The 20103-nt window shown below is 45.1% G+C and overlaps 1 protein-coding gene across 1 annotated transcript in view; it reads right to left on the reverse strand.

Annotated features, from left to right (window-relative positions):
- The window catches only part of PAG1 (phosphoprotein membrane anchor with glycosphingolipid microdomains 1), a 483338-nt gene that overhangs the window by 94397 nt on the left and 368838 nt on the right, over positions 1–20103 (reverse strand). The window contains exon 5 of the mRNA XM_069220408.1: positions 2086–2262. Within this exon, the coding sequence (XP_069076509.1) occupies positions 2086–2210 (125 nt within the window). The 5' untranslated portion in view covers positions 2211–2262. The remainder of the gene's footprint in view (positions 1–2085; positions 2263–20103) is intronic.

Consider the following 20103-nt stretch of genomic DNA (forward strand, 5'->3'; position numbering starts at 1 on the left):
TTGGCTGCAGGGGTCCAAGACAGATCAAAGGAGAAAAGGAAAGTGGGTGCATTTGCGGGAGTACCCATCGCCAGCACTCTGCCGTTATGATGGAAGAAGGTGTTTACACACACAGTGCCCAAACCCCTCAGGCAAGGTTTTCAGGCACAAGGATGGTTGGCCTGCCACTGCCTTCCAGTTATTGTCAATCCTATGCAAAAGACTGAGGAGGGTGTGGTTAGATGCAGCATCTTTTGGTACCCACTAATGTAGAATAGGTATGGCCATGGATGCTGGTAGGTAGGGTTGGGGTGGGGAGGACATCATGCACGTAGGTATGTGGAAGTCAGGCTGTTACCAGTGATAGTTTTGTAAGGGGACAGAGAATGTACGAGGGGTGGGGAGTCACTGATTTGTTATTTGTGTTTTCCAGGTTAGGTGCCAGGACCGGAATCCAGCAGCCTGTCAATTTGGTTGGTGGGACATTCATTTGCCAGATGGGCACAAAGACAAGTGTGTGAGTCAGCAAGGGGCGGAATCTGGGTTTGGATCCAGAATTATTTAGGATGCGCTGGGAGAGAAGAGGGAGAATGCGATGGAAAGATTTGTTACTTTGCCTGAATAGGTACATGGGGAGGGGTCGCTGCCCAGACATCTTGTTATTGCATCTGGGAGAGAGAAAAAGGATTGCAGGTGGTCAAGACTATCCAAAAGGACTTGGAGGAAATTCAGGGACAGTCGGTTGGCTGTCATTATTTGGACAGCCTTTGTTCCGCGGAGAGTATGGTGAGGAGCACAGCAGGCGGAGGCAATTGAGAGGACCAGGAGTAAAATGTATAAAGAAATTAGGGTGTTTTGTGCAAGTAGAGGTATTATGGTACTAGAACACACGGATCTGTGCTTCAAAGGTGCTGAGTTTTTTAGGGGGAACGGGGTACACTTGCCCTTCATGGGCATAGAGCTCTAGCTTTTCCAGATCAGTTTAAGCAGCTACTGAACATTGCCCGGTGGGAGGTGGGGGCGGGGCAGAAAAAGTCTGGGAGCCTTTTTCTGGGTGGAGGGGGCATGGCAAGTTGCCAAGGTGTACAGAAATGTACGGTTGTTCAAACTGGCAGTCCAGGGTAATAGGAGGGGGGGGGGTAGACAGCATGCATGGACAAGCCAGGAAGTTAAATATTGTTACATTAGTTACAGACACGGTTATGAAAAACTAGAAGGCAGTTTAAAGATAGGAAGTAGTCTAAATATTTAAGGAAATACAAGATTACAAGGTCAGGGAGGAAGGGGGAGGGGGGAGTTATACATAGTTAAATTGTTGGATAGTGAGGCCCTCAGTTTTATAAGGCAAAGGCCAGGGCTTTTAATATAAGTGCACCCATTTCCAATAAAGTGGCCTTTTTCTCACACAAAAATCCCCCTCAGAGTGCATGTATGTTTGTCCGGCTGTCTGGGGCCGACCAAACACACATGAGCAGTAGGCTCTCTCCAGCTCAACAGCACAGCTGCCGGGCTGGAGAGAGCCTGCACAGGCTCCCAGTCTGCCTGGGAGCGCCCTGGCTGGGTGCTCCAAGCCAATCCTGACGCTGCTCTGAGCAGCATCAGGATTGGCCGCAGGGCAGGCTGGGAGCCTGTGCCTGCTTGCAGCGATGGAGCAGAGGAGCGGCGTGACGGAGGAGGTAAGTGTTTATTTTTATTTTTTTAACTTTTTATTCGCACCACCACCCCCGACTCTCCCCGCCTGCACGCAGCCCCACCCCGTCCCGTCCGTGCGGTGCGACCCGAACTGGTCGACTTATTTGCATATGGCTGGGTCCAAACTTGGATGGTGAGCAAATAAACAATGGATTAAACCCAGATCGTTGACTGGCCATTTGTGTTATGCTTTCCCCCATCGATGTGTAGCAACACAGTTGCAGCAATTAAGTTGATACAAATGTATATGGATTAGAATGGGGAAACCGAGGATCAAGCTAAATGTAATATGACAAATAAGGGTCTGGTTTTGCCTAACACAGCCTGTGTTGTCTGAATGTGTATGTGCTGCTCACTTCCCATTCTGGTTAGCTGGAACTGCACACCTCTCATATATACTGCACTGTGCCTTACCTGTCACAGCTGGAACAGAAAAGGGTGAGGAGAGTAAGGAGGAGGAATGTAGCCACAGCTGCCAGGCCTCCCAAGGCAATGACAGGAACATGCCCACTGTTTAGCAAACCAGTTTCAGGCCCCATGATATCCACCAGTACACGAGCCGCCGTGATCAGGAAATCTGAAATGTTCTTTCTGTAAAAACAAAAGTCCAAACAACACTAATTATTATGTCATTTTGGTTACTGCAGAACAGAATACATAAAGTAATAACATTTGGTAATGTTCAAATTACATTATTACACCATATAACATTTGTGAAGCTAAACTCTTGAATAAATCCTCGTGTTTTCATCTAAACACCAGCTCTGTCTGTAAACAAGTTACAGTCCATGAATTGGATTAAAGATGCTTTGGTCAAGGCAGACTGGCCTGAGCATGTTCAAATTAAATTACAGGAATGTAATTAAGGAAAATAAGCAAGAAAGACTACTCAGTAAGCTAAGAGCTCACTGACTGGATCTGCGTGGAACCAGCAATGAGTAAGCACAAGAAACGCAGCAATGATTCATCCAGCGCGTCATACATACCACCGGACTGGGTTATCATAACAAAAGATTACGGTCTTTTCTTGCTAATCCATAAAAGTAGAGGCGACAAAGCCAAGAGAGTGGAGCTGCAGAGCAGTGGCCCGTGAAACAACTCAGGACAATCTGATATAAATGTGTGAACTCCAAGTTCCTCTTAAACTTGTGTCATCAGACTTGGGGCTTTGCAGCAGAGGAGACAAATTATATGTTTTGGGAAGTCCCTTCCACACGCTAAAGCAGTACCCTATGTACCAATACTATGCAAACATAATTCTGGCTGCAAACCATGATTAAGTTACTGACACCCACCTTGGGGTGGTAACTCACGTGTAAGGGGTCGCCTTGGAACACCTCCCTCTGTGAACTGGAGTGGCAGCTTCAGTGGCAGTAGGCAATGATCCAGGGGATTTAAAGAAAGCAGCACTATTCCCTTTAAACAAATTGGACTGCTTCAAAAATAATGTTTGAAATGCAGAGATGGGCATACCTAGATTGGGACACGATATTGAAAGGTGAATAAGTCCATATGCAAAAACAACAAGTGATGGACGGAATGCTGAACATTGTCAAACATTCACCCCCAGTCACAGATCTGGGTTTAATCCATCGTTTTTTTGCTGCCCATGCCATTCCAGTTTGGACCCAGCCATATGCAAATCAGTCTTGACCCTGTTCCACATGGGAACAGTCCAGCCCGAACTGCTAGGCCAGGTCTTCCCTGGACTGGAAACAAGCATCCTGGGACCGGTTTCGGGGTTTAACCCCTCATCAGCCAGGCTAGCTTGAATCCAGTGGCATGGGAAGCACGGGACCCACGTCTGGGCATACCCTTCCCACTTAGGGCGACAAATGCAAAAACAACAAGTGATGGACGGAATGCTGAACATTGTCAAACATTCACCCCCAGTCACAGATCTGGGTTTAATCCATCGTTTTTTTGCTGCCCATGCCATTCCAGTTTGGACCCAGCCATATGCAAATCAGTCTTGACCCTGTTCCACATGGGAACAGTCCAGCCCGAACTGCTAGGCCAGGTCTTCCCTGGACTGGAAACAAGCATCCTGGGACCGGTTTCGGGGTTTAACCCCTCATCAGCCAGGCTAGCTTGAATCCAGTGGCATGGGAAGCACGGGACCCACGTCTGGGCATACCCTTCCCACTTAGGGCGACAAATGCAAAAACAACAAGTGATGGACGGAATGCTGAACATTGTCAAACATTCACCCCTAGTCACAGATCTGGGTTTAATCCATCGTTTTTTTGCTGCCCATGCCATTCCAGTTTGGACCCAGCCATATGCAAATCAGTCTTGACCCTGTTCCACATGGGAACAGTCCAGCCCGAACTGCTAGGCCAGGTCTTCCCTGGACTGGAAACAAGCATCCTAGGACCGGTTTCGGGGTTTAACCCCTCATCAGCCAGGCTAGCTTGAATCCAGTGGCATGGGAAGCACGGGACCCACGTCTGGGCATACCCTTCCCACTTAGGGCGACAAATGCAAAAACAACAAGTGATGGACGGAATGCTGAACATTGTCAAACATTCACCCCCAGTCACAGATCTGGGTTTAATCCATCGTTTTTTTGCTGCCCATGCCATACCAGTTTGGACCCAGCCATATGCAAATCAGTCTTGACCCTGTTCCACATGGGAACAGTCCAGCCCGAACTGCTAGGCCAGGTCTTCCCTGGACTGGAAACAAGCATCCTGGGACCGGTTTCGGGGTTTAACCCCTCATCAGCCAGGCTAGCTTGAATCCAGTGGCATGGGAAGCACGGGACCCACGTCTGGGCATACCCTTCCCACTTAGGGCGACAAATGCAAAAACAACAAGTGATGGACGGAATGCTTCCCATGCCTGGACTGTTCCCATGAGGAACAGGGTCAAGACTGATTTGCATATGGCTGGGTCCAAACTGGGGTGGCATGGTGAGCAAAAAAACGATGGATTAAACCCAGATCTATGACTGGGGGTGAGTGTTTGACAATGTTCAGCATTCCGTCCATCACTTGTTGTTTTTTGAATAAGTCCATATGTCAACCACTCTATGCTCTCAAACACTTGGCCTTTCCGCTACAGGAGCAACAAAAGGATCCAGTTGTTCAATATGCAATTTACTCACACCAAAAAATGATGCCCTCGCTAATGACTACGCACTCAAGTGCAGACAAGCATATCCCCTGTAGTACAACAGCTGTAGGGTCTTCCTTCTAAACTATGGCACACACTTTTACCACCTTTATATCGCGTACAGTATCGACTACGAAACTAAACTATTACAGCTAGGTTGTCCCCTGTACTGAATTTGAGCCAGTGGGGGCCACCGGCACTCATTTTTGGGAACCAACACTTATTTTACTGCAGCAGAAATTTACCAAGAGCAAGAGAAGGAAACCCATACAAAGCAGAAAAATAGAGAAAGAGAAAGTTGAAAAAAATCTCACACAGGGAGAAAGCAAGAACCTGCAAGAGTAAGGTAAAGGGGCAGGAAGTGTCTGGCAGTGGCATTAGAGGGGCGTGAGGTGGACGTAAGGCTAGCAGCTTTAGCATTTCATAAGTCGATATTTAATTGCACAGGCCGGAGCCCTCTGAGCAGAGTTTTGAGCACCTGCTCTCATTCTTTTACAAACTAAGCACCGGTCATCCCAGTCCAGCCAAAGAAACATACTACCCACCCAAAATCACTCAAAACCACACTACCTGAGCTGGCAACCACACCAAGAGTACAGGTTCTAGTTCTACCACGATGAACTGAGTACAGTGTCTTACACCATGTTGTCAAATGAATTTGCACTTTAGTGCACAAAACCATCCACAGCAAATAACCATACTACATCATGGACATACTGTCACCCCGCTGCACCAGGGATTATTTCAGCACCAATCCTGGTTTTCCAACATCATGGCTGCATCATGTCCAATTTAGCACCTTTCCGCGACTCGCCAACGTAGGCTTCTTGCAGCATCTCTCCGGCACTCTGAATTGAATCTATCCTACCATGTCGCACTTCTTGTTCCCTGTCCGAACACCCACTGCTCCACCACAAACCACCGGCTTGTTAGAGTGGAGGATTGAGAAATACATGAAGAAGTCTACCGATAATAGTAGGATGCAAAAAATATATTGAGTCAGTCTCTCCCTTCTCTGACCAGGCATCACATTTTTGACATGACAATTCCTACATAAATTTTGTAAACCTGTCCTGCTTTGGTCACAGAAGTAGAACGAAGGGAGAGGTAAAAAGGACCTGCAAGTCAACAATTTTATATTGACCACAGTGACATTTTTACCCTACACAAAGTTTGGAGCAAATCTTTTTGAAGCATACATTTTGATAATCAAACGAACACTGGGCAAAGACTAACTGCAGATTTCAGTGCTTTTAATTCTTTAAGTACTCACTCTTTAATTACTGCTTTTAAAATATGCTTCATTGTCCAGTTCTATTCATTTGTTACACACACACACACGTCTTAAGTGTATAGTCAAAATATGGGTAATATATAGTCCTGCGTTCTCTGGAGTGACGTATAGCTGCATGCACTGCAAAACAAAGGGAGGCGAGTGTGGAGGAGGGCTGCCCATCTTCTACCCAAAAATAACAAGCATTGGCAATGCAACGGGTCTCGCGTTTGCTCATGTTAGAGCTGATAGCGTTGTAAACTCCTAACCCGACTTTTTACCTATCGGCAAAAGTGCATTTATGTACGTAACCCGAAAAAGTGCAATTAACTATGTAAAGCGCTCGACTTCTGGCAAGCGAAAGCGCTAGTAAATTAGAGAAAAAGTAGTCCACGAGCCGGACAGAAAACAGCGAGCCTCGTATGTTTTCTGTACTTGGTCGATGCGCTCGAGGAGGGCTAGCACCGGAAAAGGCATGACGTATGCATGCCTTAGACTAATGAAAGCAAGCAGATTTTAACAGGCAAGCCCACAAACCAAATGAAAAACATGGATGTGACGTCGACAGGGCTCCGAGCCCTTTTCTAAACACTAAAGCGTCTCACTGCGATACGCATGCGCGAGTGCATGCAATGCAGGCTCGACCCTAAAAACCGCTTTAGAGGCTTGTGCACTTGATAAAAAAACATCTTCCGACCACCTTCTGCTATCGTTAAAATCATCATGTTAAGTAATAAAATTGCCGAAGATTGCAAAAAATATCCTTAATTGCCACATAGCACAAGAAATATATTTAAGTATTTTTCATATGTAAGGGGCATTTCTCCCGCCGAGTGAACCCGCTTGTTACAGATTGCTTTGAAATTCCGAGACAGCAAGGTATGTGACCTAAAAACACCCTCTCCATCTTTCGTCTTTAGGTCCCTCCTCATTGCTTGGAATGCTTCCAAGGATAGCACCCCCTGCACACCAACGAATCTAGGCCACTGAATGCCTCAAAACTAACATGGCCGCCCTAAACAAATCGTAAATATGTGTGCAATGGAAAGCTACGTCTGTGAAGGAAGTTTAAAGAGCGCAACAAACGACCACAAATAAAAAAACCTGGAAGGAAAGTAGAGTTGAGCCCGGATTAAAAATAAGTGTAAAATCACATTCGCAGAGTTGTTCTCCGGTAAGATTAGTTGAGTTTTTGGAATTCACAAACCTTTCCCAAGGTATGTCTAAAAAACCTGCGCCTGTTGCAGAATACGGGGTGTTGTCCAGGGAATATCAAGTGACTGTTTCGGTCACAGGTATTTACCCAACACTGAGCTGCACACACAGTACAATTCCACTTTAGTAAAAGGCATCACTGCTGTGCAAATGCACATTTTTCTCTTCTTGAAGACAATATTTTTCCTTTTGGAAAAACTCGTTTTCCATTTAGCAATCAGCTGCACCAAATTTATTTCGACTTCCTACTCTAGGTGCTCAGTGATGAATAGATAGGTTGCATTTGCACAGCACACCACAGGGACTGGGGCGTCTTTAGGTGAGGATGTAGTCTCAACAACAGAATTACAGACATTGGCCAATGATAAGAGACCATCCCTGGCAGCAAAATGAGATCAAAAACTTCACTAGGCCCTGGCAACCTTATTTGATAAGCAACATTTGATCATGGCAAAGCAGTTTAACCTCTCCCCACTAAATACCTAAATAATAAAACACACATGGAGCGTCACGTATATCGGCAAACTTGCATCCACTCTGTCCCCTTGAACACTTCCCATTTATGAACACAAGGGGGCACTGCCTCGCCACCTTGTTCTTCCTAGCTCGGATGCAGAAGCGCACGATTCAAGTCATAAGAATATTGTAAACATACGCATCACAGATCTGTGCAGTGTCGGGGAGAAGCGCAGGTGCCACATGCAAACGCCAAGGATTCAAATGAGGATGTGTGCACGGAATGCAAAATAGAATGTCTCTGATGCTATAAATTAGCTGTCGCTACAAGGCTTTGCAGTTTGCTAGAACAGTAAATTTCTGACACGACTATGCTTTCAAGGTGCCAGCAGTGGAGAACGGTATGCTGTGTGATGGGAAGTTAATGCAATAGTAATTAGGTAGTGCATTTCGTGTAACTCCACAGGATATCTGCTTCTTCAATTGCACAACAGATTTAGGGAATATATTGTATAGTATTCTATTGCAGCACTTGTATAGCGCTTTCTGGTCTTATGTGGGGTTGCTGAAGCGCTTACCTACACGTGTAGCACACTTTAACATGTAGGGTGTGTGGTTGGAAGGATGTTGTTTTTGTTTTAATCCTATGTGGGAATTGTTCCCATGTCGTGCTTGATGAACGCCCAGGTGAGGTTATTGTGTCATGGAACACAAGTGTGAGAAGCAAACACACAGTTTGAAGGTTTTCAGTATGCTGGTAGCTCCGAACAGCTCTGCAGGTTCCTCTATGGTATTCCATATGATACAGTCTGCTTAGCTGGTTACTGTACTGGGTTGTCCCTTCTGAGAGTTTGTGCATAGTTGTGGTCCTGACAGGGATGTTTCAATAAAAAAATCTGAAATACAATATAAAAAAAGTGAACATAAAGCCTACTAAACTGCAGTATTTGGTTTTCATACAAGGCTTTACATTAAGTATAAAATAACTTGGGGCACAAAAAAAGAAATCTGTTTGGCATTTCATCCTCATCCATTTACTCGCCCCGGTTCTTCCTAATTTGACATGTGTGCACCACATCAGACTGGCCCACCTTGCTAAATTCTTCAAGAAAAAAAGACGACCTGTTCCTGTAAGCCCTTTCGATATTCAGGGTCTAGTAATAAAGCAAAAGTTGGGGCCCAAAGTGTTCCTGTCTCATTGGAGAAAGGGACTCTAAATTCTGTCAGGAGAAGCATTCCTCCAAACTAGGGATTGCATCACACTAATTAGGTCTGGTTTGCCGTTCTCAACATTGGCCTGAACCGGCTTTCCTAGCATGTTCTCTGAGCCTGTGCTGAGGTAGGGTGTAGATAATGCAGTAATGCTAGAGATAAATCATCCGCACCACAACCCTGGGTGACTTCCCCACCTCCGACGCCCAGAGAAACATCTTCGGATGTGGCTGGACTCCGCTTCCAGGATGTCTTTGGTCTTTTGGAGGAGGCACTGGGCTCCCACGTAGAGGTCTTGGCCACAATTTATTTTCTGAGGAGCATTATAGCTGCAGACACCAAGCAGGTGTTGGAAACTTGAACAGACCACCTGCTCTGTGACAGCAAATCAACTGCACATGGGAACTCCATTGGTCCTGGATGCAGGAACGCACGCAATAGCAAAGATTGGACTACCATTCAACATAAGAACCACCAATGTCACAATAGGAGCTCAAAGGAGATTTGAGGACTGTTTTGTGCTATTACCCAAGTACCTTCATATTTTGCATGATGGAAACAAGCAGGCTTACAGGAAGTTTCTGTAGAAGCTGGTCTGAGCGACATCCTGAGGTTATGTCCTGTCATGGTCAAATGCTAGGACCGCCTTGGGGTGTTAGATTCAGTCAGGTCAATAGCTTCATTGTAAGAGGATCGCCAGTTTCACCAGATCCTTGAAATTCATACACTTAGTTGTGGTCTTGGCTGGAAGGAAGATCATCATAGCGAATAAATTATCCACTCGGCCTTGCAAGTTGGCAGTAGTGACTGATTAGTTGCTCTCCGGTTGTCTCTGGAGTAAATATAACAAATTTGGATCCAGGTAGACATTTTAGGTTTCAGTCCTGTTGAGATACACAGTTAAGGGCTAAACCGGAGAGCAAGGTTGTGGCATTTCCTTCCCCTTCCCCTGAAGTATTTCACTGACCTTGCATGATGACAGGAGAGGCAGACGAGGCTTCGGGTTAGGACTTCTCACTTTTGAAGTTTTAAGTCTGCTGCTCCTTTGAGTCTCAAGCACATGCCAGCCTCCTTCAGGAGGAAGTTGGCCTGTCTTGGCTGGATACAGCAGGAGTCAAGCATATCTGAGACTGCATGCATCAGCATTGTGGCAGTGACAGTATAGTACCAGTCAACAATAAAAGATGTGCTCTAGGCAGTGCCAATTTAAAGTGAGTCGATTCCACTGACAATATACGACCATTCTAGAGCTGGTTGCTGGGGGTTCAAGTGATCACAGATTGTTGTTAACTGAATGTAGCTCTGATACCGGATATGGCTGGAATAAGCACTCATGTTCGTTCGGTAGAGGAAGTAATGGCAGAGACATTAATTACATGCACACACATGTTCAGATCCAAAAACTGGATGCCCAGAGAATCCAAGGGTCACCATACAAACAGTGATGTGGCTACTCAAACTTGTGTGGTCAGCACTGATGTTCTTGGTTAACGACGTGAAGATACCCGAGATTTGGGGAAGGCTTTGACCTTGAGGTGATCAGGGTAACTACTTTTACAGGAAACAGAGTAAATAAAGTAAGCCTGTTTTGTGTGTCCCGTGTTGGTTTCTAGATCTAAGACATGTAACGGGTCTCAGTGTGTCAGGTATTTGCCAGGTTGAAGGCTCCTGGTGGTGGTCGGTTCAAAGTGTCATGAATTCTATCTGTTTAGTTTCCATTTCACATCCACTATTGCCAGTGGCGTAACGAAACTTGACGGGGCCCTCCCCCTGGACCCAGCACAGTATACTGAGCTGAGGGGCCCCACCCGCACAGCAGGGGCTGCAGGGGCCTTTGTTACGCCACTGACTATTGCTGTAAACCATAGTGTAAGATTGAGGGCACCCATCTCTCACACCATTCTTTTAACACTTCTCAGGGCTCACTGTGGCTTTAATTTTCTCCAAGGTGAGTACTCTGGCTTCAAGTCTGATATAGTCATTACTGCTTGTTGTTTGGTGGCAGGTTCTATCCCTTATTTCTAGAGCAGCTACATCACTACCGCAGAATTTATGAGACCCAAGTGAATGGAGAATGTCCTCCTTGTGCAGTTGATGGACATATTCTTGTTATATTATTCCCCATATAAGGCAGCTAGCTGTAGGTCGTGGGCTCTATGAAGGGCAGTTCACACTGAGGCAGCAGTGGTATAACTGTTCTTAGTTCACTAGGTAAGGCAGGGCCTTGAGACACTGGAAGGTGTATCAAACAGTTATGATGATCTTAGGGTTGTTATGGAATCTTCTGTTGTGTGGTCCTTGCAGTATGCGTGCATGTGTGTTACTTGCCAAGTTTTCCTTTCACCCTTTAGCTGCTTGGCACGGGGCCGCTCTTGCCTTGGAAATCTAAGGTAAAGTGAATACACGTCTGTGCTCCTACAAGGTGAGAGTAAAAGGACAGTGCTCCTAACATAAGCATTTACAAGATTTTAAATATGTATACTGCAGTGAAAGTATACCTGCAACATATCCAGCCAGGAAGCCATAAAGTGCTGTGGTTTTTTGTGTAAATACCAGATTTATATCTTAGAAGCCAGGTGTTTTTAAGAATTTTATATATATGGTTTCTTTTGTACATACTGAATACATACCGAAAACTGAATATATAAACAGGTGCATACACTGAATACATAAACAGGTGGCACAGAGATCAATGGTATTGAAGGTACCGCAATAATACACGATTCAAATGAAATCAGAGCAACTGCTGCAGACTGGAAAGGCAGTGGCACACTGTCAGTTCCACTTTGCCATTGCCAATAATCACAAAGTCACCAAGCCCTTTAATAGAATATGTAAGTCTCCTCCAAGGAAGGCCTAGCAAGCCTTATGGCAAGGAACTATATATTATTTAGCAAGACATATAGTTTCATACACGTCTCAGCAGCAAAACCCAAAAAGTTTTAATTTTGTTGAGGTTAGTAGCCCCATTCGCTAACACATAATTACCGGCTGGCATCCCAGCCTGCCTAACTTCTGAGTGGGAGTAATTAACTGGGTAGTGCAGGGTATCAAATTAATTGGGGCACTCAGTGCGACCTGATGGTCAAGTCGACATTTACGTAACTTGTAAAGTTAAGAAACTTTTAGAAAGTTGCCACTCTATGCCCCAGCTAGTCCAGTGGCCTCATGCAGACCCTGGCACACAGAAAGCTTTCTGCCCACCTTGGGAGACCTGTGAATGACTCTCAGGCACAGGAACAAAAGCAATTGCCGCAGAGTGAGGTGTGACCTCCTTCTCCAGGTTCAAAACTTGGCATGTTAGCCCTAAAGGAGAGCTTCAAAGGGGAAGCCAGCTTTGAAGGGCAAATGGTGATAACACTCCAGAGCAGGCTGTCTTTTGGTCCTGTAGACCGGCTGGAGACCAGGACAGAAAGGGAAGCCCAGTGCCAGAATTGATTTTCCTGTGGGCGTGTAGCCCTTATATAGCCATACCTCTCGGTAGGCCATCATGCTCCTGAAAGTCAAGCAGGAGTCGTGCCATCTTGGAAGGTGCAAGAATGTTGTACTCTGGGGTAGTCAGGTGCCACACCAGACGGGAACTTTGTCACCCAAGAGGAAGGAACATACTAGCCCACAGGCTACTGACCATGTTGTTCTGGGATAAATATGGCACCCAGACCTAATATCATACTGGAATCGGAGAGAGGACCGAAGAAGGACTGTCGAGCTGCACAAAAAGAGAGGCTGCACCATTGGAAGCAATGCAGCTGTTACACTTTTGGGCTAGCAAATTTTGGACTGTACCTGTGGCTCCTGGCTCTTGGAAAAGTTGATTCCCAGCTCCAGCCTACAGCAGTGGCTCTAAGGATCAGTTGGCTGATCTCCTGGAAGAAGCTCCAGAGAGACAAGAGCTGACATAGCTCAAAGTTGAACCTTAGTCTGCCTGACTTAGGAGTGCTATCCAAGTCCAGATTTGTCCCCCCAAGGGACACTAGCCCCCATATACAGATTTTGCCCCAACGCTGACGCAGACTGACCAGTAGTCCAGCATCTGCTGGCTTGCTACTGCAATGTAGAGGACTTCGAGGGACCCAGATCTCGGTTGTTAAGTTTGCCCCACTTCACCCTCCACCCATGGAGGAGGAGCACTCACAAAGACACCTCTGTCGACTGCACTACAAACGGAGCATCCTTCAGCAACAGGACCACTCCGTTGGTGTCTATGGCGGTTGTCCTGTAAAGTTTGGATCTTGCTTTAAAAACGGTGTGGTGGCCAGGTAACTGCCCAAAGTGTCCCCTCATGCCCCCGAGACCTCTGCCCTGCTGGAATTGGTCACCCAATCAGGGCCAGAGCAGCCAAACTAACTTTTTCAAACTTTTCAAAAGTTTCCAAAGCTTTTGTTGACCAATTCTTGTTTGCGGTTGCATTTAAGTGATAATATCTTCTAAAATCTGTATCTCCTGAACCCTGTGGTAGACTCAAGGTCTCTAAAAAAATCATAAAATTATAATGTATTTTTATAAATTGGTGTTGTCTTCCTTTTGTGCGTTGTTTTCTTATTTTGTTGCTTGGTGGTGTTAAATGAGTTACACGTAGTTCCTTTAACTGAACCTTACTGCTCACAGCCACAACTACTCAGGGTTGAGCTTGAGATTAAGTAAACAAGCCTGAATGGACCCAAAATGATATTGGTGAGTGTCCTGCACAATAAGGCCCCACAGCCCTATCATGAAGTACACCCAAATCCTGACATCCTCCATTGAAGTCACTTAGTAACAATATATAATAACAATATATGTCGACAAAAACACCAACTTAGGCCAGTTCTTCCTTAGACCTCCAAGGTTAATGGGCCACAAATTAACTCATTATTATTGTCCCTGTCAACCTCAAATTGTGGTTGTTCTTTGCGGCAGTCTCACACCTATTCACTGCAGACTTAGAACAAATTAAAACCCTTCATTTACATCACTGATATCCAGTGCAAAAGCCTAGTCAAATATTGTTTTGCCACCTTAAAACTCCTCTGTTCCACATTTCCTCATCTTTCAGACCTGATCTCTCAATTGTCAACTCTGTTCAAATACACCATCTCCCTTCTTAAAAAGGCCCAGGATAAGCTCATGAGAAGCTGCACAGGCACTCGTTGGCCAACAAAGGCATAAGGAAAGTAGCGATATTCTATTTGTAGGCCTTCCTGAGGGTAAACCACAAATGTTATACCTTCTTATTGGACTTCCATTCGGGAATCTAGATAGAAGCAGCTGTGAGGTGTTTGGAGCAACATACTTATTGCAGTTAACACTGGGCCAGCTCATCCTCCTCGTCACATCAGCTGCGTCTGGACCAGTGAAGCTTAAACGTCTTCAGACTGCCCTATACCATGTTGGGAGCTCCTGATAGGCTACAGTAAGGACTGTGAGTCTTCCTCCATTATATGTAACATCTTCAATTGGCCACCCTCTTTAAAGAGACCATGGTGAGGTTCCTTGTGATTCCTCGCTACTTTCTCTGGTTTAGCATTTATGTTCCTCATCATTTCTGAGTAGACTGCGGTTATTTTTCATATGTAAATAATGCACTTGTGTATGTCCACCTCACTGGGCCGCCTAAACCAATCCTCTGTTTAGATATGAGTCTCTATGCCAAAACAATGATGATTTGCATTTGTCTTCAGTTGAACCAGAGAAAATATTGGCTGATCTTAGAACATCCCATAAAATCAAAGTCCTAATGTCTTTCACAATCTGTTCAATCCTCTCAAACCCAAAACATTTTCCTTATTAGCAATCATTGTGGCCATTATGACCCTTCAACCGTGCTTCTGAGGTAGCTCTTTGTTTTAGAAGTTATTGCCTCCCCATTCTATCCGATATTTCATATTCATCCGGTTTACATATTAGTCTAAGAAAGAGCTCGCAAGGCCTCACCACTTGGTCCATATAGCTGACTGAGCTACATTTAAGAATCTCTGGCCAGGATTCCATACATCTACACCAGTGCCAGAGTATGTTGCACTATGTGAACATACTGACATGTGGCGCATTTACGTTTTCCCCAACATACCGCAAATTAACATTGGAAGGTGCGAAATCTGCATTTCATCCTTAATAGAATAGTTCAAATATTGGGTATAATAGCTGGCACCGGCCCAGCAAGATCAATGTTCGTGTTCTGAGACCTGATAGTACCCGTGCTTGTAGGCATTCCTCTCTGTTCTTTGACAGGTAATCTCCAGACTGCATACACAAAGCCCTTCGGAAACAGTCAGAAGGCTGACTAATGTCTCTGATGCAATGCTATAGACTTTTCTCCTGCTCATTATCATAACCAAAAACAGTCTTTTGTGATCGCTATTGTACTGTATTTGGCAGATGCCAAAATGCACTTTAGTCAGCAGCGTGTGATGTCAAAGAAGTCAGAGTCATTCACTTCATGTGAACTAGAGTCGTAATTAGTGCTTACTGCTAACCTGGGTAAATCACTCCACGTTCAACACTTTAAAATGAAAGTTGAAAAACTGTGCGTCAACAGAAAACTCCGACTAAAAGTGCCTAGGTGCTGTCTTACCTACACGAAGCGCGGATGAGGATCAGCCCAGAACCCTATCATAAACCTCTGCGCACTCTTTAGTCGTGAACTCCTCACTCGGAACCCTCCGCGCCCTGCGCGCTCAGCGTCCCTCTCAGCCTCAAGCCGAGACACTTCCTCTTACAAAACACAGAATGGACGAGAGGAAATAACAAGCAAAATCTTGGTTAGAAATTAAAATGCTCAGATAATATTTCCCAACTTCCCTTTCTCCTCTGAAAGAAATGCAGTGATGCAAATTCCCTTATTAAAAGTCGTTGCCACATAAACGACGTCACATCTTTAGTAATATAACAGCCAGTAAATCAGAATGGAAACTCTTCGGATTTTGTTAGTAAATTCTGTCTACAAGACCATGCGTTTCATAATCTCAGTCCTGACTGCAAGGAAGGTGACCTGTAATTTGTCCTACACACAGGGCAGGAAATGAGTGGGGTCCAGCGGCTGCTGTTGAGCAGATCCAGGCTGGCCTCAGAGAAGCATGCTGAATTTATCCCAGTGTAACGTGTGGACAGTTGGACACGTTCAGCTGCGCCCATACATTGTGTGCTTTGTGTTCAGAGCAGCGACCAGCAGGCGGTGGGTGCGTTTTCTTATTTTCACTTCCAGCCTGGCACAACACCAGCCCTGCCAGGATTCCCCGGACCATGCGTGACATGCTGCTCCAGTCCCGGTTTTTTCTTTGCATTCTGAGACTTGCAGTCTTGTATATTCCGTTATAAAACAGGACAACAAGTCCCAGAATTCAAAGCAAAAACCTGGATTGAAAAGGCACAGTATGGACCTGGGAAACGTGGCAGCTATACAACACAAAGGCTTCACTTAAAGGAACATCAGCTGTGAACAGACACAATGCAGATCTCTCCAGGAAGTGCATTAATCACCATAGTTATCTTACTGTTGTTATCTTATGGAAAAAAAACTGGGCACATAAGGAGCTCTGCAGCTGCTGTGTTAACCTACAAGATATTTTAAAATGCAGCCTTTTGTGACAAATTAAGTATGCCGGAACAGATTTTCTATCACATGAGAACTTGTAGCCAATTTCTTTGTGGCAGAGTTTAAAACAATAAATAAATGCATTAGTTGACGATCACACTGCACTTTACAAGCCTCCTCCCCTGGTGACTACACCCCCTTTGTGCTGCCACACCTTGCCCCCCAATTTATGGGTCCCCAAAGTAAATTATCTCAATTTCCATAACTAGTTACACAAATGGTCTTTTCCATATTGAGAACTAAAGAAAAAAGGGGCTAAATAGTGAATATGTAAGCAGAGTGGGATGTGTAAATAAAGCTATATTTGGGAAATGGCTCTAAATGAGCCAGCCTGCCTGGGCAAGGCCTTGCAAAGCAGAAAAAACGAGGCTTTGAATTTACTTAAACAGCCCAACGCCATAGAGGAAGAAAGACTGTGAATAGCTACATTAAACAGACAAAGTATGCATACTGCAGAGTTATTTTTTTAAACTTTATTGTGCATGCACAGCAGACAGGCTAGGGAGGAACTTGGCAGAGGAGGAACTGATTGGTCAGTCTGGAGTTCAGGTGGATTATTTTCTAGAGGTCCAAACTGCAAGCCAATGACTTGTTCTGCTCTTTGATCCTGCCAGGCAAAGAGAGTTGTGTGGTTGGATGACTACTGCTTTCAGAGTCTGGCCGCCTCTTTAATGACTTGCTCCTCTGCCTCTCTCAATCATGGGACTTGTGCTAAGAGACTGACCCATAGGTGACTGTCACCAGCAGTAAGAGAGCTATGGTGAATCACTCCTATGAGGTGATGTTGCCTGTTGCACCTGGGAACAAAGTTGCTTTTGATTTTACACAGGTCAGGCTTGGAATATGCAGTGCTTAATGTGATCTGGTGATGGCAGGTGGGGCCCACAGAACACTTATGTTTGGGGACTGGCCCTTATTTTTCTCAACAGACTTTGATCCAGAGCAAGAGAGAGAAAACAGAAAAGGGGAAAGGAGGGAGAGAAAGGCTGAAAAACAGTGACATAGGAGAAAGCAGTGCTGCATATTCCAAACTTACAAGTTCGAGATATAGAGGCAGTGAGTGCTTGTGGTGGATTAAAGAGGCATGAAGTGGAATTAAGCCAATGCAGCCTTGATATACGGCACTCTGTGCTTCGATATTGCTGGCTGTGGGCTTCTGGACAAAACTTTGGGTACTTGCACTTATTCTTTTATAAATTAACCAATGGGAATATGATTATAAGGGAGACTTTCCATACAGGATAAGAATTAGAATTTTGTTTAATGGAAGCCTGAAATGTGACGCAGTAGTGAAAATCCTCCTGAGTGCCCACTAATGTGCACCAAAAACATCCCAGAGTGCGGAAAGGGAGTTCAGTCACCATGCCCATACAGACTTTGACCACTCAGTGGGAGTGGCAATTTTATCAGTGTTGCTACACAACTTATATAATAATTTACATACTGCATTCAAGGCAGAACATACTCCTCACACACAATATTTCTACTTTTTTCAGTTCTTTTCTGCATCATGTGATAATTAATCATTTGGGGATACAGGTTCTTCACCTTCTGCACAACACCTGACACGCACCAGATCTACTGTCACAATGACTCCCACTTGTGCTATATAAAATGCAAGATGCGGACTGCTTTGTCTCATGGCTTTGCCTTGACTAAAGGCTGGTACTGAATCATAACACTGTTTAACATGACATTAAATAATCTCTCCTAGTCTGTACACGCTGTTTTTCTCATTCCGTTTCCCTCTTTGTAACCTACCTTTGTCCTTCCCTCACTCCTTATTTCCCTTTCTCTTGCAAAACTTAGAAGCAGCTCTTTGGCGGCCTATGATGCAACAACAAGATAATGGGTGAAATGCTTCAATTATTCTCATTAATAATTAGCTACTGGAAACTGGCCTGGGCTGCATTCCAAACCATCTTTTTTGCCCACCATGACACTGTAGACAAAGTCTTGTCCTATGTAAATCAGTACTGAACCTGCTCCACATTTGAACAATCTGCCCCAAGCTGCCAGCCTAGGTCCCCTCCAGAAGGGACCACAAGCAACCCCAAACTTGTTTCACCCTACTTCATCAGTGAGACAGCTTGAGTCCTATGGCACAATGAGCGCATTGTGCTCATGTTTGGGCATAAACTGCAAAAACCACAAGGAGATGGATGGAATTCTTGAATTAATCTCAGCCACTGGCAAACAACCTGGGTCGCATTCCAGTCCATTGTTTTTTGCCCACCATACCACTCTAGACAAAAGCCCACCTTATGCAAATCAGTATTGAACTTTGCTCCTCATGGAACTGTCAGTCCCGGACAGCTAGACCCCATCGAGAAGTGACTACAAGTAAACCCAGAGCAGTTTTGACCTACTTAGGAGTGTTCCTACTGGACCAGGGTCAAGACTGATTTGCATAATGTTAGGTCCAAACTGACATGGCATAGTGGGCTAAAGAATGGGTGATTGGAATGCTACCCAAGCCACTGCCAGATGTTAGACTTAGTGCAAGAATTAATTCCTTCCCCTTATGTAAGTTTAACATAGGTAGCATAAAGGACGTCCAAGATGACATGTTGATGCAACATTCAGGGTGCAAAGTGCTTAGACCAGATCAACTGCTTGTACCCGTGGCACTTTTGCCCTCCAGGGGAAGAATATCTACCAGCAATCTGGGCATCATTAGCCATCTGCTGCCCCTCTGCCAACCACCCAGACATACCAGTACCTTCTAGAGTGTCCATGAAATAAATGTCTTCAGGGGAGGTGTCAGGGAGGCTGGAAAATAAATCAGAAGGGAATAGTAAGAGGAGAACTGTACCATCATAGAGAGAAATGAGGTAGTGCCTGAAAACATCAGGATGCGAGGTTATGTTAAGGAGGTGGACATACATACCTGCAACAGTTGACAGGGAGGGGGAAATAATTTGCTGTGGCATCCTTTGTTAGATCGTTAGATCTTGATACAGCTCTCTGTAGTCTCTTCTCTGCCGACCCTGTGCCTTCAAGAGCAGTACAGCAGTATACAGTGAAGCAAGCAGCATGTAAAAATCCCCAACCAAAATGGCTTGCAACTACTGCCAACCAGCTCCCTGGAGTTGTGGCCCAGGTGTAAACAGGCATGAAAGCCTGCTGAATACACAAACAGTGCTGGAAAGAATGTGATGACTTTAATTCATAATACATTAATTGTAGCATGTATCTGTGCGTGGGCATTCAAAAGACACATTTACTTTATTTTAGGCTTATGTTTTTGCCAGTTTAAGAAACTAGCTTTATGTTCTTAGCAGGACCAGGGAGGAAAGCAGAAGCCCATCAATCATCAATCAATCAATCAGGATTTATAAAGTGCAGCTAACCACCCGATAGGGTATCCAGGCCCTTGCAGGTTCCAGAGGCTTAGTTGAACAGCAATGTCTTGAGGGCCTTTTGGAATTCTGGAAGTGCAGTGATGGTCCGGAGGTGTGTAGGGAGGCTGTTCCAGGATTTTACTGCTTCGGTAGATGCAGGAAGTATGTAGCCACTTGAAGATCTTAAGCGGCATGTGCAAAGTGAGGAAGCAGGTGGAGGAGTTGGCGTTGATCTGTGATTT

This window comes from Pleurodeles waltl, chromosome 2_2 (genome assembly GCF_031143425.1).
Source record: "Pleurodeles waltl isolate 20211129_DDA chromosome 2_2, aPleWal1.hap1.20221129, whole genome shotgun sequence".
Taxonomy (NCBI): Eukaryota; Metazoa; Chordata; class Amphibia; order Caudata; family Salamandridae; genus Pleurodeles; species Pleurodeles waltl.